The following is a 21,409-nucleotide window of genomic DNA, read 5'->3' on the forward strand; positions in this document are numbered from 1 at the left end:
GCTGGGTATGGTTAGCAGGGGACTTTAGTGCGTTTTAACCAGTTCCTCGCTTTCAGTGTTAGACTCCGTTGCTAAATTGTGCCAGAAAAGCTTCTATATGCATTAATGGTAATGCTAATATCTTTGCCTATTTTTTCCAAGAGAAGGGAGGAAAAGAACAAAGGTGTCATGGTTTTGGCTGGGATAGAATTGGGGAATTTGTGGCCAAGTCCATTGCCGCACATGCCACAAGACACCTTTAAAGCCTCTGGCCGTTCCTTGTGCTTGGACAAAGGCAAATAATCTCAGTGGCTTTCCTGAGGGCTTTGTAGTGTGTTTTATTGCTCTATTATATACCTCCTCTTACTTGGAAGAGTCGGTATCCTCTTTTTTTGTTTTGTGTAGTTTCAGTATGCCAATTCCATACATATATAAAGTGTAGAGGTGTGTATATATATGTGTGTGTGTGTATGTTATATACACACAGGAACATAGTTATGATGGAATATTTAAGTTACTGTGCGGGAATTAGCGAATTATTTTTGTGAGTCATTGGTAGGTCTAGTTAGAGCTGTAAATCTTTACTAAGGAGCCTAGTCTCAAATGTATGTAATGTATTCATATTCTTGGAAATTAAAGGAGGTACTACATTCTTTCAATGTAAATCAGGAACTAAGAATGGTTTATTGTACTTCCCTCTTGCCAAATCACAGCAGTACCGTTTTCCCTGAGTCCCATAATGAAACTCTGGATGCATAGCGTAACTATAGTCAGAGTCAGCCAAGAAGGAGAAAACAAAACAAAAACAGCTCAGTAATTGTGAGGACAAAACTATTACATAAGCAGAAACCTCTTGGATATTGGCAGTTTTAAAATGTCAGATGGTATTCCTGTAGATTTGAATGTATGCGCTTTTTTTTTTTTAAACCTTGTAACATCGGTTAATATTTGTGGTAGTTGTATGAGTGTGCGTGGAAGACAATCTATGTCCTTAGATTATCTTTACAAATGTTCTCTTGCTTCACCACGAGTCCCACATTTCTAATCGTTCTGTCATGTCACTTAACAAGACAGTAAATCCCTTGTGTCACATAGCAGAAAACAAAGAACTGTGTTATAATCCAGTGCATTATTGCAATTTGTTGCAGGTTTGAAAAAATAGAAGACTTTCCTTCTGTATCTGATTATACTTTCTTGTTCACCACCTTTGGCTCAATTTCCAGGGCTCTTCTAAGGGGATTCCTAGAGTTTCTTTATCAATTTATTTGCAAGATTTGTTTCTAGCACTGTTGTTTTGCTTTTCTACTCTGTAATTATTTGGCAATGGTGACTGGAGAATCAAAAGCAAAATAACCCCATGTCCCTGGCTGTGTGGCCTTTAACAAGTGTCAGAAAATTGCCAGCCTCTTGAGATTGTGTTTGGGTCTAAATGACTCTGTGGGATTAGTCTGTGGGAAACAAAGAAACAAACAAACAGACAAAAAGCTCTTGGAGTAGTTACATTTGGAAAAACGGGAAGTATCACTGGTCTGCTCTCTCATCTCAAGAACCAAACAATTCCTGTGTTTTGTTCCTGGAAAATGAGTGTTTCTATGTGTGTATTTTTATCTGTATCAATCTATGTGATATCTATGTAGCTTCATAGACAGAATATAAAAGTGAAATCTCTCTGGCCCGTATAGCCCCTCTCTAAAAACAGAGACCATGACTCTGTGGTACAGCTAAAGAACAGAAACTTCTTTGAATACATGTCAGAATGAAATTCAGGTAACTAGGCTGTATTTTGCTTAGATGCTATATGTGCGTTTTTTCTGTTGTCTGTTCCTGTTGGTTCCATCCCTCCCTCCCCAGTTCATGCATACCTCAGCAGTCCTATTTTTACTTCAGATTAAAAAATTAGCACGAGTTATAAACACTCCAGTAAAAGGAAGCTTTTCTTTTGCTCTTTTGATACCTTTGTTACGTGTCTCTGAGAACAGGTAAAACAGGTGTGAAATTAAAATGAATCCCAAGCAGATGCTGTTTAGCACAGAGGTCAAATATTTATTCTACTTCATGTAATTGAGCAGTCTTATCTATAGAGCTATGGGTGGACTGAAATCTGTGTTGGTGATAGGACAGGCTTCTCCCAGCAAGTTAATTTATAAGTCTTTCACTACTAGAAAAGGATGCCCTAGCACAAATGCTTCTCCAGAATGTACTCCTGTAAGTCATTTTAACCATTGACTTTTTAGCAGAAAAACTTTCTGACTCTGTATCTGATGTAAATGCTGGAACACACTGCTGCTTTTGGACCTGATATTAAGTGCTGAAGATACTTTCATATCACATGAAGACTAACTATAGTCTTGTTACATTTCAAGGTACTTACATGGGCAGAAAACCAGAAATTAGGTACAATGCAGTTTAAATATATGGTACATGTTTTGTCACCTGACTAATCCTAAACCTTTTCTGAGAATAAACTGAAGTTTAAGTGTTCTGGGTAATCCTGGCCTTTGCTTCCCCATGTTCTTTGTTGAGATAATGGTGTTCTGTATTCATTCATTGAGCCATACAAAATATTTGTAAACAGGTCACACAGTCCTTATCAGTCTGACAGCTTGGCTTGCTTAACATTTTTCTTTTTCCCCCTGATTTTAGGAAGGATTTCTGTGTACATAAAGATGAACCATGTGATACTGTTGGTAAGTAAACAAGCATAAGAGACTGTTTATAAACCACTTCATAAAATAAATGCTACATAAATAGAGATGTGAAGCTAAAAGACAACAGCAGCATCAGTGATAGATAGCTGTAACTAGCTAAAATGCAAAATAAACCTCAAATGCCAATAATACTTTGTTAAATTTGTGTATGCTTCTAGAAGAATAATATGCTTAAGTGCAATATTTCCATCTCATTCATAAAGCAAATGTTTAAAACTTTTTTCTTTTTAATCTCACTGCCAGTTTAATACCAAATTTTTAAAATATTCTTAATTCAGAATATGAAGCCAAACAAATGTGTTTATGGTTCTTATTTTATGCAGTGGATTTATCTTTGGTGAGAATATGTCTATGACGTTTTAAAAAAGCTTCCATAAGAATATAATGTAATGTAGTACAGTGTTTATGAAGTATGTAACTTCTGAAGTGTACAGAATATGAACTATTGTGCAAGGCGTCTTCTCACATCTTCAATTAAAATGAGTGTTAGCTGCACCAAGTTTTTCTATCAACAGTTGTTATTGTAGTTCACACCCTTTTGGTAAGACAGTTTTTCAGTGTAAAGGTCTGGTAGAAAAGGTAGCAATTGTTCTGTTCAGTTGTAATTCTGGATAAAAATGTGCCATGACACTAAATGAAGGACGTCGTGGCATGTTTTTACCCTAGAATTTCTCTTGGCTAATAGAAGTCTTCCACAGTTCCATATGTAAATGCAAGTATTCAGAACCTAATCTGTTTCAGTAAGAATAGTACAGGAGTATTGGATAGTATTGGAGTGTTAACTATTCTCATGCTTGTGCTTTCTCGTAAGTGGAGAAGTAGATTTTTATTTTTTTCCTGTTTAATTTCAGTGACAAAGGTTTGAGGAGAGTTCTCATGTAAACTGTATTACCTCAACACTTGCTAGTCTTTTTTACTGCTGTGTCAATCCAAGTTTATGTGAGTATGTTTGTGGGGTGGGTATCAATAAAGGATCCTCCTAAATGAAGAATAGAATGTTTCTAACAGCAGTTAGTGGTTAAGAATTCATAGTGTTCTTCCACTAGTTGGTGTCTTGGTCTTAGGTGAATTTGGTATGAGGGTTTGGTGCTCAGAGTCTTGGAACTGGAAAAATGTTTCCTTCCAGCTAAAAGAGGAAGTGATGTGACAAGAAGTCTTCAGTATCTTATGCTGATCTAAACTGAAGATCAAATCTGGAGTACTTCCAGTATATCTAAATCAGGATAGGCTGCTGTCTGGATTTCACAGATGAAGTGAATATATTCGAGGATTTTCCTTGAAAAAATGCTTCCTCTTTGGTTGAGCCTTGGAGGAAACAGAATGACTGTTTATCTCTGAATTTGTCCATGGAATTGTAAATAAGATTTAACTGACTCAAGTATCAGTTGTTCACATTTTTATGATGAAGAAGCTTGGATAAAACTTGAAAATGAGGCAGTGCATTAATCATAAGTGCACGGGAAGCAGAGTTTGCAGCCTAATATAGTGATAAACAAAATGAAGTAGAGACCTTGGCTGTCTAATTCAGCATTTTATAGAATGGCTGTTGTGGACTTTCCCACTGTGCATATTGTTTGAGTTTTCTTCTGGAATTGAAGCATAGTTCCATATAGCTACAGTTGTGCAGCAAAAGCCAAGGTCATTCATATCCTGTTGTTCCATCAATTATTATATGAATTTAAGAATTAGTTTTCCAGTGGAATATATCACCTTTCCAGAAATTCAGTGTATCATTTTTCCATGCGTATTTACAGTACTGTGGGTCCATGCTCAGTCTTAAGAAGATAGTATCTTTCTGAAGCTCTTGTCCACCATCATCCATGAGCTGATCTAACAAAGAGTATTCAAAAACTAGGGAGAACTTTGTGCATTTCTCTTGAAGAGAATTTTTAAATTGTCTTACTGGCATGGGTGTACTACATCAACACTTTTAGGATTGCAGGTTTATATGCAAAACTGTTGAAAGTACATGTAGGTAGATGGTGGTTTCATATTGGCATCTTTTCTTTTGCTTTTGCCTTCACTAAGAAAACGCAGATGGTGATTTGTAGATTTAGATTCGATCATGAGTAAAAGGTCATTGAAAGATAAGGAAGAGCAGTTTGGTCTTACTATAGATCTTCATGCAACATGTTTATAGGCAAAAGGAGACTGCACATTCCAAGGATCTTTAACATGATGTGGATTATAGAATTTGCCAAAGAAAGTAGATGAGAAATACTAATGTAGTATCAACTCTACAATTCCCAACTGTTCAGAGCTTGCACCTCCTTCCCACAAAAAACTTCCAAAAGAATATACCACAATACAGACTTTTGTCTATCATGAAGAGTGGAATAAGGTACATAAATGTACATGTGTGTGAGGCAGTCAAGGTGATCTTTGTATCACATTACACAATCCAGAAATGACAGTCATGAGAAAGGAACATTTACAGGATAGACCGTGTTATTGGAAAAGGTTGTCATGTTGGATCATACTTCTTCACAGTGATGGATACTAAACAGACAAATATTGGATTGATTGTTTATTCATTAAATGCCAAGACTCACAGTTTTCAGACTGGACATGAGTACCCACTTAAGCCCGATGGAGTAAGTGCCAGTATTCTGCTATATAGACAAAGTTTTCTTTGGCAAATAATACATTTCTCTGTGCTTCTGGTCTTGTTCTACTCAAAGTACAGAGCTTATGCACTTTTCAATTAGTACTTTTCCGTTGTCTCTTAAAATAACCGGGTGATTTATATGAAGATTTGATGGTTTAAAGGTAACATTAATCAAGCACTCTGTTAACCAGAAAAAAAATGTTTACTCAAAATCAAAAATGTGTCAAAACTCCCTAGAAATATGTAATTTCATTCCTGATTTTGAAACAAAATACATAGTGCCAATCTTCCAAATATTCCTCCACAAAAGCATTTAAGGTGTACAAATATAATAATTTTTTACCATAATGATAGAAAACATGTTTTGGAATGTTTGTCAGGTTTTTACATTCTTAATCAGGAAAAAAAGTTCTGTCTCTCTCGGTGATCAAACACAAAATGTGTTGATACTTATTATTTGGTAGTTTTGAAAAGTCAGCAGAAATAGAATAATTACCTCTGGTATTTTATTTGATTTGAAGTTTAGAAAGTAGTACGTCTTTATTTTATGCTTCTCAGGGTTATATTATATTGAGTATTATACTATTGCCAGAAGTGTTTGGAAAGCTCTACTGTAGCCAGGGGAGTTGTTGGGGCTACTTTCTTACTTCACACTTTAAATCCAGAGTAACTCAAATGCATTCCTTGACTAATCTCACATTTCTGTAAAACAATAAGCTAGACTCTCATGCAGTATCAGTCAGCCCAGATCAACTGATTTCAGCTAAGCTATTCTGATTTCAGCATTGTCAATTGTTACAGCCCATCAAATTCCTTCTGGGTGGAAAACCACAAGGCAATTGTTTTAGGCTCAGAATTGACCAGACCCCAGTGTTTTTGAGCTTCCTTTGGTTGGTTGGCTGTAGCACTCTTTTATTTTTATTTTTTTCCCCTGCTGCTCAGCTTATGTGTGTGCTCTCTGCCTCCTATTCCTCCACTGAAGTGAGATCCTGTTGCTTTGCCACTGATTCTCACAGCTCTTCTGTAGCTTAAAGAGAGGTTTTGGAACTTGCTTTGCTGTATGATCATTAGGGACATACTATGATTAAAACAGAGGGCTTGTCTGGGTGTGAAAGGATATGAAGATGTTTATATACAAATTAAATTTCCTTTAGCTTATGAAAAAATTTGTTTAGATCTGTAATTGTCCGAGATTCTTTTCCCCCAGAAGACAACTGTCCTTTGGGGCCATGACATTTCTATCCTCCAAACAGGCTTTGTTTGCTTGCTCAGAGGGAACTATCACCTAAATTTGTGGTGATTTGGGGTATTGTTCTTTTTCTTGTGCTGTAGACAGGTAAAATTATGCATGTAGATGTCTCAGTGAATTTCTGAAAAATATAAGAAATAGTTCAGTTGTCAATTTTCCGAAAATTAAGTCTGTACGAAAAGAATCAGCGCGAAATGTAAACTAAGAGCTAGACCATGCTGTACTCCTCTTGTGCATGCATCTGCTGGTATTCTTAGGTTTAGGTAACTGAAAGGAGCAATGATTCATAGGGCGACTTGTTAGTGGATTACTGTAAGTAACAGCATATGGAAATCAACAGCTATTTTCTCACTCCCTTGAAGGATTAGGCTAACAAATAAATATAGGAAAATTATTCCTGAAGCAAGCATATGCACCTTTGAATTTCCCTTCATCTTTTTACTGCAGCAATTCAGATTTTGAGTCTCTGAGACATACTTTTGGAGTACATTTGTTTCTTGCTGCTAGCTAATGTCTTCTGTGGAAGCCCTATAATGGAGAGTTCTTAGTGTGAAATGTTATAGGCATGGGCAGATTGTAAAATGATGCTGACCTTGTGCTGACATTAGACTGGAGCCTTGTTAATCTGCAGAAACTGAGGGAATGACTGTTTAAAAGGGAGGCCGTGTCATTTCCGGGAGTGCCCAGCTTGGAGGCTGCTGACTGCCTTGGTTTAGCATCCCTCTGCCTCCTTTTCTAGTCTTCCCTTGTTCCAGAAAAATGACAGAAAATCTTAGCCCAAACATGAAGCTGTGTTCAGTGGAAGTTGTCAATTTTTACTTAACTAGCTGTAGAATTTTGTTTGTGGCTTCCATACAGCTCACTGTTTTCATCAAAGCTGTGGATTTAGATTAACAGGTGGGTTCTAGCAGGATGCTTGAGAGCTTGCTGATGCCCTGGAAGTGTTCATGGATGCATTGTGATCTTCTCCCAGCAGTATCATCTCAAAATATTTTTCAAAAGGCGTAGGAATGAGCATAATTGCTACAGCTGGACATACTGGCAGGCTGAATGACCTGCAAAAGATCAATGAATTAGCAAGTAAGAGAATCAGGAAGGGAACCCAGCATTTTCTTCCTCTCCATTCAGCCTATTACGCTGTCTGCATTTCTAGAGCCTATGGCATGGCTTTTAAGAAAATCTAAAATGTTGGTATGCTGTCATATCACTGTAAGTTGTAAAGCTCCAAGTAAATTTATCCTTCAAGAACAATTAGCATTTTAAAATAATTTGCAGACAGGAAAATCTTCAATTCTACTATTTGAAAGCTGTTGCTTTAGTAATACTATCCTATAGTGAATATTAATTACAGTTCCTGCTGGTATTTGGCTTTTTCCTAAGTCTTTACTGAAGCTAGATCATTCCCGATATCAGACACTCAGCACCTGAATCCTGGTATTATCCCTTGTCTTATGCTATCTGAATATTCAGGTACTGTCTTCTCTCATCCCTTGTCAAAAGTCTGCAGGTGTACAACACATGTGCTCTGTAAAATCTTGTGACCATAGTTAATGTTTTGAAAGATTTATGATAGCTTGTAAAATGTGCTAGTAACACGGGTTGCAACAAAAAGGAAAACAAAAAAAGTAGTATTTCCAGAGTCAGTTACTGTAAGCCTTTTACTGCACTCAGTTAAAAAAATACCCCTCTGTGAAAGGAAGGTCAGGAATTTTCTCGGCATGTATAGATTGAGTTCCGTTTAACCTAATATGTCAGAAATATGAGTAATTTCAAAGATAGCTTTTGACTTAAATAGAGTGACCTCAGCTGATTGTTTCAACAATATCTTCTTACTGCAAGAGGGTGAAGCTTCATTTTTTAAAATACATCTCCAGCTAACACACCTATATCGCTCTGCAGAAACATATTTCCTTTAAAGCTGATACCATTTGCTTATACTCTTAGTCCTGGCTGAAATTCCCAAGTAATAGGATGTTTCAGGGATAGTAAATGGAGCTTTTCTGATGCTTTATCAAAGAGGGGGTTTTAAGCATTTCATTAATCTCAGAGGAGTGTAAGTGCAATGTTCTGATTGTGTTCTCCTGGAGAGAAGGTAATTAAATGCTGTTTTCAAACAATATTTTTTATCTAACAATATCAAAAAAGAGCAGGGTTTCCTTAAAAACAACAACAACAAAGTTATTTTTAAAAGCTGATACAGTACCATTTGATCCTGTATTTGAGATACCATTTGCAGTGAAAACATCAGCTATAAGAACATTGTTTCCCAAAAGCGTGCTTCCCTCTGAACTGTTTATTAGAAAGCATTTTTCAATAAAATGCTGACATTGCAACCTCTAAACAGAACTCCCTTAAAAACTCTTGTCAAATTGTTTTAGGGAGATGGTACAAATGTAGTTTATTATAGGTTTCTAACTTTAGTAACAGTGAACATGTCAGAGAGAAAAACAAGAGCAGAAAACTGAGGCGCCATCAGGTCTTCATTCTGTTGCAAAGGATCTAAACAGCATGGATACAAATAATGACCAGTAAGCAATCAGACAAACATCTACACAATAAAGACCACAAAACAAAATGAGGTGAAAGAACATGTCTTCCATCCAACTTAGCAAAATGCCAAAGATAGATTTATTTACTTTTCTTTTATAATGTGAAAGCTGTAGACCTTTAATACAAAAGAATTAGCCTTTCCTCCAAAACTTGCCCACAGGGACAAAGGTTTAGTTCAGCCCTACGCATTAAGAGATAAGACAGAAATAGGGAATTGGGCAGGCTATCATTTTCCAGTGGAGGTTAATGCTGGGAATATTGAAGCTGAATGCTTGGGGCCTGTTACCAATGAACAAGCCGCCAAAGAAGTTGCACAGAACATGAGGAGCAGTACTCCAGAAGTAAACTTAAGAAGTCTGTTTCCCTGTGCTTTGTCACCTGTATCCCTCTGGTGTCCCTCCTCTTATCCAGAAAATGGCACTTGTAGTCTTGCGCACCTGCCCTTAGCCTAACTAGCTAGGGGAGTGGTAAGGGTTTCCTGAGAAGAAGGGTGAACTCTTATGCTGAGCCGTATGCTGCTGTGGCTGACCTCCTGTGGGCACTCGCTGTTGCTAATATAAAGCTAGTTCAAGTACCTGTGTGCTGCAGAACAGGAGCCCTTGCTGAGTAAACCCTGTAGGCAGGGTTAGTCTTTCTGCCTCTGTAACACTTCGTGCGGTTGGGTTCTCGTCTGCAGCTAGGCAGGTTAGGATTACTGGATCTTGCACTGGACTCTGTTCCTCCACAGGAAGTGAAAGGAACAAAGAGGTGCTGCCGCTGGGTTTTCAGTGGGCGTATTTGGTTTAACTGGGATAAAGAAGCAAGGGGACGCTTGTCCCCAGCCGTCCAGGCCCTCCCCACCACCAGAACTGGGTCCTGCAACACATATCTGTTTTCCTAGAAGATTTCCTAGAAGGCAAGGGCCTCTGTTGTTTATATTCACTCCAAGGGTTTTTGTTTGTTTGTTTCTTCTCTTTTGTTGAGGCAAAACTGTGAAAGAAATGCACTTAAGGCAGTAACAAATGAATACTGTAGGTTGTCCTGTTGCTGACACTGGCATGGGGCAAGGCAAACAGGAATCCATAAGCCCTGAGGCCTGTCCTTTAAGGTATGTGCTAACATTGACATGCATTTTTAGGAACAGGTTTCTCCACAAGACAGGTAAGGCTGAAAGTAGTGGGCAGGCCAGAACTACTTCTACAAAGGGTGGAGTATAGAACTTATACATAGGTCCTGCGCTATTTATAGCCAAGGGGGTGGGGCTGAGGAGTCGGCAGTCCTGCCAGTCTTGCAGAGGGAAATGTGGGAGGCATACTTAAAGAATTAAATTAGTGGAGGTTGGAAAGATGAGTTTTGTAAGGTGTGCACATACATCTGTGTTTTTTTTAACATTACAGCATTGCACACAGTCAGGGTGCATATTGGTGAAGTGTGTTATGTTTTAAGTAAAGAAATGCTACTTGAGGTTGCCATTTTAAAATTCTGTTGATTGAGGTCACCCATACCTGGAGATGTACACCTAGCCCTCCAGCTGACCGGCGTAAGCAGCATTTTTTTCTGATCTTCATCACTAGTGTAATTAAATTTGTTTCTTTTGTTGTGAATGTTACTCTCCCGGGTACCTTAGGGAAATCAGAGTGGGAGCATGAGCAGTTGGGCAGACAGACTGGATGCGGAGAAGTAAACACAGCAGGTTTCTCCTAGTGAAGGTATAGGTGCGGTCTGTTAAACTTCTAGGTCAAATATGTTCTCTGAGACACCTCCCAGCTTGCTGCTACACAAAATTTGCATAAATGGGAAAAGCGTTGATGTCTTGAGGTTTTGCCCTCTGAGCTGTTTTACCCCAGAATACAAAAACTGTCCTGAACAGAAGATACTCTAAACATATCCTGTTTTTAGAAAAGATAACTTTGTCTGTAAGATTGCTGACATTCAGAGAACGGGGTTCACCATTTAATCTGCAAAGGACTTCCCATGGAGATTTCCAATATGTAGCCTAATCTAAGCTAGTCATTTAACTTTTACAATATGTACAATTTTGCATTCATACAACATTCCCTTCTACAGCAAGATTGTGATAAGAAGTTCACTGACCCGCACGTAAGGGAACACCGTATACAGTGACAGCAGGAGCATCTTTTAAGTGCTTTTGTGGAAAAGCTGGCCGTAGAGATCTCACTCAATTTCACTTCATGAACTTCTATCTTTGTTAAAAGTACTGTAGCTCAGGGGTTTGTCCAGTAGCTGCAACTGCCTGAGTAACTACAGTGTTCTCATGTGGCTTCTGAACATTGATTTCCCCTGTGACGTTGCTAGGATGTTGTATTTAGTATCATTCGAACTGTGTGGAAATGTGGAAATGCAGAAGTTCCCTAGGAAGTGATACCCATATGGTAGTACAATATATCTGGGATACAAATACTTTTAATAAGCAAGATTTTTTCATATCATCAGGGAAATTTTGACTTCTGCAGTCTTCTACAGAATAAAACTTGCTTTTGTTGGTGAGTTACATGTTGGTAAGTACAGCAAAGCAGAACCTAATTAGATGTGGATTCCGATAAATGTAAAAAAAAAAATCCTAAATAAATAAATATAATTTAGTCTACCTTGTGTCGGAAGACATCAAGTGAATTATGCATGCTTGGTGCAGTTTCTCAGGAAAGCAGAAGAAGGTAGGACTACAATACATGTGCTCATTCATCAAATCCAGACGTCTGTTGTTACAAGCCTCAACTTTTTTCCTCCTCTAGATAAAACCAGTTTTTAAAGTTATTAAGACCTTTGATTCCAGCACAACTCTTAAGATGCAGTCGTATCTTACCTTGCCTCTTGTTTTACTGAGTTGGAATAAATGGCAACACTCCCATGAGACCAGAGAGCTAGGTTTTCACGCCAAGACAGCCAAACCTTTGTTTTCAAGCCGTGTTGTACCTCAGACACAAAATAACTAGGTTACGACACATTAGATTGTTTGATTTTCCAGTGTTTTACTTTAATTGTTTAAAGCTTAATTAGTCTCAACAGTAGTAGGGTAACACAGAATAAACCTCTCTGAATGGACTCTTTATGGCAATTTCATAATCACTAAGCTTACTTTTAATTACTAGCCACTGAATACCAAGTCTTTTCTTCCTTAAAAAAGTGATCAAGGACTGACTGCTTCAGGCAATTCCTTCCTTTATTTTATTTTATTTTACTTTGAAGTAGTTAGACAATGCATTTAGAGAGCTGAAAGTGAAGGGAAAAAAACCCCTTTTTTCTGTTTCGCTTTTCAGATTATCCTGCAGAAGTCACTTACTGCTTTCTTACTAAGTATGTGTTAACAATCTGTCTTAGGAAACAGTAGGGCCTTTGAGTGTGTTTAGGAAGACTAGAAGGTTAATCTTCGTGTTTACATCCAGTTTCAAAAGTTTACAATGAAATCTGTAAGTAAATTTTAGATAGAGCTGAGAAAATCTGTTGCCTATATTAAACCTCTGTTAGGCTGTGGATGTTCTGGTTCAGGGACTAATACTTTGTTAGAATGGAACAATCTAATGCATTACTCATTTGATGTGCAGGATAATTTTGTGTATTTGTTGATAGCATTGGTATTTATGGTTGTCCTTAGTATTTATTTGTATAATAGCTATAAATTACAAATCAATATGGGGTAGTTCAGATAGTATCAAAGGTGCAATGATTCCTCAGTTGCTAAAGAAACCAGCTTTTTCAGAAGTTGTGGTTAACTTGTAATATATCTGAGGTTAGCAATTATTTTTACTTAAGTTATAATAATAACAACTATTACGTCCATTCAGACCCATGTTTACTTCTTGTTACACATTCCAGTTCAGGTACATTCAGCTGTGCTCTTCCTCATTTAGGCGACATGCTATGGTTGTTCTTAACACACACTTAAAGCCGGTCAGAGTCAACTACGTGCTCAGTTGCTGAATTTGGTTCTTGACCTCAGTAAGTAGTCCTGTAACATGCTGCAACTGCATCCATAGTTCTTAATAATTTCATGTGTAGCCATACTCCTTACGTGGAAATATAATATAACGTTGTCATTTTCTACGGATTATACTATTTCATCTTTAGGTAAATTTTCATGTTTATTTTGTATTGTTTTCTGTATTTAGTCTCAACTTACCTGCAGTGTTTAAAATTCTGTCTTAAAGGGATTTAAAATAATAGAGACTTACTATACATAACAAATGTTAACATTACACTGAATAGCATTTAGAATATTTGTTCTTGGAGCTGGAACTTCAACTTCTTTCACAGCAAAAACTCCTGAGTCCATCAGAAAAAGGCATTCCCAACCAAGTAAGGATGAAAGAATCTGTAGTATTATACAGTACATATTTGCTTTGTGCTAAAAAAAAAAAACCAACCAAACCAAAACAAAACAAAACCCAACAAAAAAAAACAACAAAAGGAAATTGCAAGCCAATTATCACAATAATTTGTATTTGTCTTGTGAATAGAGTGTACTTTCTAACTTCATGTCTGAATCCTTCAGCTATGCATACCAGATTCAAAAGTGAAAAATCAGTGAAACATCAGAGCAATACTGCCATGGTACACAAGAGATGCTCGAGTCAAGGCTAGGGAAGGATGGTGAGACACAGAGCAGAGGACAGAGGTAGGCATGGCATAACTAAGCTCGGGGTCTCTGCTGGCAAAAATTATTTCACCAGGAGGAAATTTACAGTTTTAGCTAGTCAGACTGCAAGAGATAAACGAATTGGTGACTTAGTGACCCTCTCGCTGCATTGAACAGTGAATTATGTCCTCTGTCATTTTATTAATCCAAAGTGTTGAAAAACTGAACCAGGCCCAAGCAGCTGTGAGCTCTTAAAGATATCTTTCATTGTCTCCTGGGCCACTGATCAGTTAGTGCTGACTCTTGCTTAGGCAGCATATCCACTTTCATCACATGTGTTAATACAGCATGAAACAGTATGTGCTTAGTTACAGTAATGAAGATGGAATAAAGGATGGATATCTGGAGATAACAGTTGTAATTTTAAATAAAATAATTTTAGATTAAGAGAGGCGTGATGGAAGACTCTTCTCAGGATAGCTTTGACGTTGTTCTCATTTATCAGGAAGATACTAGTTAAGCTAGCCATCCACATCTAGACAGTGTTTTCTGTAAAAGGGAACAACTAGCCATTTAATTCACTTTTCCCAGGTGTGCTACTGGTATTTGCTATATGCAGTCCCAAGATCAGCCATTTTCTTACAGTGCGTTTATCTCATAGTAAAACAAAGTATAATTGCTTCACATGAAAAACTTCAGGTCACAAACTTCAAAATTTTGGCCATAGAGTAATAGATTATTCTAAAAACCAGCCAGCTAACAAAAAGCTGACCAATACCTTTTTCAATCCCCTTAGCTGCCCCTTGTCTCACACAAAAGAGAACACAGATTACACCATGCTTTTTAAAAAGGGAAAAAACTTCCTAAATATATTCTTTAAGTGGCGTTTCAAGAACAGTAGAATAACCAATTTCATACCACTTCTAGCTTGATCATCTCACGAAAACATGAAAACATGAGCACTGTTTTACAGGAGTCACCCAGACTGCAGAAAATGAGGAAATGTATTAGTGCACTGAAGCACAGTTTGTCAAGGAACAGTTCCATGTTTCTACCACACAGTGTCATTTCCATAGCATGGGTATAATAAAATAAATTACAAAAGAAAGCAAGACAGTCTTGTTTTCCTTGTGCTTTGTTGTAGAAATAAAGATGTGTCAGAGCAACACTGATGGATATGGTGTAATGAGTTTTTTTCACAGAAATTACAGAAAACTTAATCATCTTGAAATGACCTACATGCTTAAGTTTTAAGGTCAGCACAATTTTTTTAAGGTTTACAGAAGGTATATAAAATTTCTGCTTAGAAAGTAGAGACTACCTCAAAGCTCTTCTTGAAAACTAGGGAATCTTTTAAAGTACCTATAGTGTACATAGCTCCCCTAGAAGTCCAGAGCTTGCTCTTACATCAGCATTTTCATAAACATGCTGTTCTGTGCATTGTGCTTCCTATTTCCTTGGGCCAGGGTCCTTGACATTAAATGATGAGGCTCTTTTTAATATACTTTAAAATAAAATGTTATGTTTTTTAATGTGTTCCAGGCATTAAAAATATTTTTAAATCAACCAAACCTTTCTGTATGTTATTTTTTTTGTAAAAGTATGTTTAAAATAGTGCTTACATTAGAAAAAAAAGTAATTTAAACAAATGGCAGAGGCAAGAAAGTATGCAATAGCAAAGCTGTAACAAATTGTTAGAAAAGGTCATCTTCATAAAATGAGGTCAGTTTGTGTTTCTTAATGCTAGCAAGTGTTCAACCTGTAATTTCTTGTACCACTCTGGTATTCTTGTTCCGTTCTTTCGGTGAAGGATAACTGTTTTAAAATACTTGTCATAGTAAATCTATTCCATCTATTGCATGCAGATTTTTGCATGGACAAATACCAGATGTGAGTCATACACTATTCATCAGGCTGTTTAATCCTCTAAGATATTTATTCCGATCTATCAGGTGTTTTATTTCTCAAAAAATGTTCTAGAAGGAAATATGTAGGCCTGATAATAAGTCTCCCGTTACCTGTTTTTACAATGAAACATTTATTTTTAAGCACATCTGAAGAATAATTTTTCTCTTTGAAGAACTGCACAGATAATTTCCCACTTTCAAGAATGCCTCCATCTCTCAGGCTTTTGTGTGGCACTATTAAACACAGGTAGCCACTTCCTATCCCAAACATTCATACTGGTCCTACTTGCTTCCCGTCAAGTTCAAGAGCTACCATATGTCCTGGCACAAGGTTAGTTTCCAGCAACTGAACAGAGCTTAACGCAGACTGAAAACAATAGGGAAGAAAATGTATTTTAGAAAAAGCTAATTCTGTATGGATGCTGTGTAGATCAGTATTACTTTTGCTTCCATCTTTGGAAAGAATATGCTCTGTGGGGACCAGTGAAATGCAAGTGTATCAGAATCCAGCAGTCTCTGACCAGGCTCTATTAGATATTCCACATAAAGAGAGTTTAATGGTTAAGACAAAGTTTACTTATCTGAAGATATTTGATGTGACATGGGATTTTGATTTAGCAGAGCAATTCAGCAATGTACTGAAATCGTGGTGCAAACGCAGTATAGTCATTGCAATATACTGTTGGATTGCAGTACAAATCCGATTCCCGCTACTGGCCTTTGTAAGCTCACCACCACAATGGTAGGCATCCCCAGGTGCCAGGAAGGAATATGTGAGTTAAAGGCAGCTCAAGCCCTTTGCTCTGTTCAAAGTTCATTTTGTCAGTTGTTCAGTTTTATACTCTCTGCTGGGCTGAGCCACATATGCACTTACCCCTTGCTGGGCTGGCTAACTTGAGAAGCCGTTCACACTCTTTTGATTAACTCAGGGGAAAACATTTACACAAGCAGTTAATCCACTGAACTGATACAGGCGTTTATCTAAAACAAACCCTCCAGTGTTTTCTGTTGGGATAAGTTTAGGCTTCTTTGCTACAGCTGTGGTCAGTCACTCCCTACATTCTTCCCTCAGCTTCATAAGCACATCGCCCTTGCCCATCTCATCTGACCCTTCTTCTGGTTTAGGGGTTTACTGACCACACACAAAAAGATAAACTTTTTTTTTTTTTTTAAATAAGTGTATTTAAATAAAGCAGGTGTGGAAAAGAAAAATGAGTGATGGGCTAAAATAAAGATGGGCTAAAATAGAGATCAAAAGAGCAGAATAAAAGAAAAGTGCATATATATGTACACAGAAATGTGGAGACGATTAGTCCAAGGAATAGACACAGCCTTCATACCACAGGCACACATACCACCTTGTAATACACTGTAGGTGCTAATATGGAGTGGTGGTGCATCTGGTCACAAAGGTAAATAAGTAAAAGGAAAATATATGCTTTACATATTTGCTAGTCATTGTGATGATCCATTAATAGCAGTCTTCTGTTAGCTTCTAGGTTAGTGTTCATTGTACCAAAGAAAAGCAGGATTCAAGCCCTGCTTTTTTCCATCTAGCATGATGTTTTACAAGATATTTCTTCCTGATGCTCTTTTTTATACTGTGTATGCATATAAGAAAGTAATAGACAATAATAAAAGCTTTTCTTTGTAAAGAGTAAATTCTCATTCCTATTTTGCTACAGCTAGTCCCAAGATGAGAAGTGCTATATGCTTAGATAGCATGAAGACTGGAAATGGCTAATTCATACCAATAGCTTTCCCTGTTCATTTTTGCCCCACAAAAAAACCGTGTGATTGCCTGGACTTTATTGATAGAGAAAGCTACAAATACAGCCTGAAAGACTGCAAAACAACATTGTCACATTGCCCACTGTAAAGAAAATCTAACTGTAGACCAAGCTGGAAAACACAGAAAGCAAGTTTGAGCAGTTAAAAATACTTCCTGTGTGATACTGCAGTGTTCTCTGCCATAATCTTGCCTGTGGAGTAACAAGGGTTTTGTCAATGTACAGCAACAGAAATGGGCACCAACTCTTAATCTGAGAGATGTGATACTCATTCGAAGTAAACTGTGTATCTGTTATGTCTGTCCAATGTGTCAATGAAAAGCATATCCTCAAGAAGAATTTATTTATGCATGTGTTTGGTGAGAGCCCTTCTGAAATGACTGGTGCTCAGTTTGAAACCTGTTTCTGGCTATTTAAGTAACAAGCTTCCACTTAACTTTGTAAAGCCCCATTCAGTTTTGCTGCCAAAGAAGTGAGGTGTCTCCTTTTCAAAGTCACATCTTATTTGTTCGTATACAGCAGAGTTCCTTGAAGCTTTCATAAGGCACTCTTGTAATATACCCATGTAATTTAAGGACTAAAAGTCTTTATTGTGTAAGCCCTAAAAATAGGCTTTTCTACTGCTGTCCAAAAGTTAAATTTATAAATGTAGATCAAGATTATTTAAAATTTTCTATGCCATGTAAAACAAAGATCTAGAAAAATAGTTTTTGCAAATCATGTAATGAGTAAGTTAAGAGGTAATGGATGAAATTAGTTCAATTTGTTAGAAGAAGATTGAGTTACAGCTTAGAAAGATTACATTTTATTTTTCCTTCATATTAATAGTATGACAAAATAGGAAGCAAAGAAAATCTTTATTGCACGTTATTCCATGCACAGTGATTTTTCACATTTTCTTCTGAACAGAATGACTTAAGACCTCTTCAACATCAATTATACACAAGCTAACCAAGTTTTTTGTGTGTGTTTCTAGATTACAGGTGCAAAAGAAAGTCAAAGGTAGAGGAAGGAGAGTTGTGACTCTTTTCTTCTTCAATTCATGGTTTTCTCTTTGCATTTTCCAGTATTCAGTTTCTTTTGCATCTTTGTCTTTCCCTGTTCGCACATAGTTTTATGGAGAAGTTTTCCACTTGGCAATGTTGCCTTAAAAAAAAAAAGGCAATTAAAAGACTTAAAAAATGTAGTGGCTGTACACAGTAGCCATGTTACAGTGTGATGGTGTTTAAATTTTTAAGACATTTTTTTCTTCTGTTGCTTAAAAGTTAAAAAAACAAGACATGGGAATTAATTTTCAGCCTTTCCATTAGAAAAAGGTGTCCTTGAGTTCAGAGCTGCCTCGCTTCATGAAGTATTTGGAATAGTGGTAGCTTGGGTATGCTTTTGTAAAATGTGTTCATCTGATTCGTGTCAATATGGAACAATGCTAGGGCCACACGGTGAAGTGTGACCCTCTAACATTTGACCGTTCTGTTTGTGCTTGTGTAACTGAGGGCCGTTCAATTGACTTGTTAACTGTCTTAATGGTTGGAATATTGATTGGCGATTTGTTAAGTTAGTTGTTAAGAAAGAATTTTAATTAGGAGTAGAAACTAACACCTGAGAATTTTAACAAGATAATAAATAATGCTTAGGCCAGACAAGAGGGCATTAGCAATGAATGCTTCATTGACAAGAAGCCTCCTAAAAGAATACAACTCAGTAGAACTTCAAGGACTAACAGTGGAAACATCCTGCTACAAAGGAGAGTGCCAAGATAAGGGAAGGCCACAAATCAGCCAGTAGTGATAACAGGGAACTTCTTGGCTCAGAAGGCGCTGAAGCATGGAAACTGGGGGAAAGGTAATTCCGGCAGGGGGAGATTGCGACCACCGACCCAATTCAGGACCAAAAAGACTTGCCCCCCACACACCCGTAAAGAGCATGCATGCTAATCTACATGGCAAGCGTGGCTAATTTAAATACGGCTGACCAACAGCAAGTGGGATGCTTATCACTGACCAATGAGTGTAAACTTAGGCGTGTTTTTACTAATTGTTATTAGTTAAGTAACTGAATATAAACCCTGTAGTTTTGTATGACGGTATGCACGCTAGGCGGAAGGATCCCCTGTGCATCCAGCGCTGCTTGCTTGTCTCTATTCAATAAATTGTAAACTTTAATTGGAATCCCGTTTAAGGCTAAATTAATTATCACACTTTCATACGGTTTGAAGCATTCTGGATAGTTCAGTATGAAGCTGCTGAGAAGAACTGTATATGAACATCATGATGCTTAAAAGACAGTGAAAGAGCAGATGAAGTTAAGTATTGCCAAATGCAAAGTAATGCATATTAAGAAACAAAAACCGAGTCTTTAGCTTACATGTGTGAAACTGTGGGCTTTGCTACCACACAGGAAAGAGATCAGAGAGTGGTAGTAGGCAGTTGTCTGAAAATGTCATCTCACTGATCAGCTGAGTAAAGTGACTGTTAGGAGTGACTAGGAAAGAATACAGAACCAGAGGAAAATCAGAATACTGGTCTTTTATTAATGCATGGTACACCTGACCTTTCGACTGTAACCATTTCTGTCAGAAAGACTATAGTAGAACAAGAGAAGGTAAGGTACACAGAGGGCTATAAGATGTCAAAAAGGTGTGGCTGGCTTCTGCTTGGGGAGTCACTAAATGTGCTAGAGCTTCTCAGTTTGTCATTGAGATAGTTGACAGATCTAGGAAGGCATAGATGGCTTTGACAGATGAACAGTTTTCTATTTGAGTTAGAATACCCCCTGTGCAGTCTTCATAAGAAGAGAAAAATGTACTCTTGTACACAATTACACTCTGGAGCTATTTGCCATCCCATGTTATGGACCCAAGCTCTGAAGCAGGTTAAGAAGGAATAGCCAAATCTGGAGAATAAATGCTTTGGTGGCTGATAAAGGTGACAGTATGGATGCAGCCTTTAGCTCAGGGGGTCCCTGTGACATTTGTCAGCAAAGGCCAGGAGTGGACAGTGGGGAATATTCACTTACTCTTTCATCTGTGCATTTATCTTGAGAAAAGTGTTTTCCATGTGGGCTGTATTTTGAAAGAAAATCGATATCTTCCAGCAGTTCTGCCATCCCATCCCTCTAATAACATATTAGACATCTGTGGATTGTTTATACAGTGCACTACTTAAGGACATAAAACCATACAATCACACATACAGAATTTGTTCATGTGTGCATGGCATACATTGATATGCCCTCACCATTTTTAGACTTCTTCCCCACTCTAAGGATTAAAATGCAGCAGTTTGTTTAAAGGGAGAAGAGTAAGCCTAATAGTCTATTCTGAAATATAAAAGTAGGTACTTATTAGCTATTGATAAAGTATTTTTCTGGAAACGTTAGTTTTTCTAAGATGTACCTAAACCATAAACTAACAAAACAGGTTAATAGAATTTTGCTTACATTTGAGTGAAACGTACCAGAAATTTATTTGATTTTATCCCATTGTTTCTTCTAATGTCTTGCATTGGTGTGTATATGCATTTGTGTGTATACACACACAAGTATAGCTATAGCTACCATCACTGTTGATATCTCTCACTTTAAAAAGAAAAAAATAAATATGTCTAGGCTTCTTTGTTTGCATTTGAGACTCCGGTCTAACAACTGTGTTGTTCTGATTGCTGTTGTATTCAAGGGCTGCTGACTCACTGAGGACTGACAATACCTTCTTTTCCTGGAAATGGTCAGTGTCTGGGACTCTCTTCAGAGCAGTTTGTGCTAATTCGACTTTCAAGTATCAGCACTGTGGAAAGCTTTTTCCTTCTGCATATGGGCTGCTAAAAAAAATTAATTTGTTAGGTTAGTAGTGAAGTCCAGTTAAGTACTATCATTTATACTCACAGGCCCATTGATTTGCCGGTTCAAATTTAAAATACGTTGGAATCAAAAGCCAGATGTACTTGGGCATTAAATTATGTTTCTGTTGCATTGGCTTACTAGGTTTGTGCATCACCAATATTTCAAACTAAGGTCATGCTATCGGGAGTGTATTGCTGCATGGCACCTC

The 21,409-nt window shown here is 37.4% G+C and overlaps 1 protein-coding gene and 1 long non-coding RNA gene across 5 annotated transcripts in view; one reads left to right on the forward strand and one right to left on the reverse strand.

The window, feature by feature from the left end:
• The window catches only part of ADAMTS19 (ADAM metallopeptidase with thrombospondin type 1 motif 19), a 155,846-nt gene that overhangs the window by 48,985 nt on the left and 85,452 nt on the right, over nucleotides 1–21,409 (forward strand). For all 3 annotated transcript variants that reach the window (XM_075079693.1, XM_075079694.1, XM_075079697.1), the window contains one exon: nucleotides 2,623–2,666. In XM_075079693.1, coding sequence (XP_074935794.1) covers nucleotides 2,623–2,666 — 44 coding nt within the window. The remainder of the gene's footprint in view (nucleotides 1–2,622; nucleotides 2,667–21,409) is intronic.
• LOC142050689 (uncharacterized) overlaps nucleotides 5,202–21,409 on the reverse strand; it is a 655,132-nt gene continuing 638,924 nt past the window's right edge. Inside the window, exons 2-3 of one of the 2 annotated variants that reach the window (XR_012658089.1) lie at nucleotides 7,137–7,599; nucleotides 5,202–6,665 (exon numbers count right to left, since the gene is read on the reverse strand). This is a non-coding gene — a long non-coding RNA (uncharacterized LOC142050689). Of the gene's footprint in view, nucleotides 6,666–7,136; nucleotides 8,016–21,409 lie in introns of those variants that run through there. The other variant, XR_012658088.1, reaches the window with a different exon arrangement.

The sequence above is a fragment of the Phalacrocorax aristotelis genome, chromosome Z, assembly GCF_949628215.1.
Source record: "Phalacrocorax aristotelis chromosome Z, bGulAri2.1, whole genome shotgun sequence".
Taxonomy (NCBI): domain Eukaryota; kingdom Metazoa; phylum Chordata; class Aves; order Suliformes; family Phalacrocoracidae; genus Phalacrocorax; species Phalacrocorax aristotelis.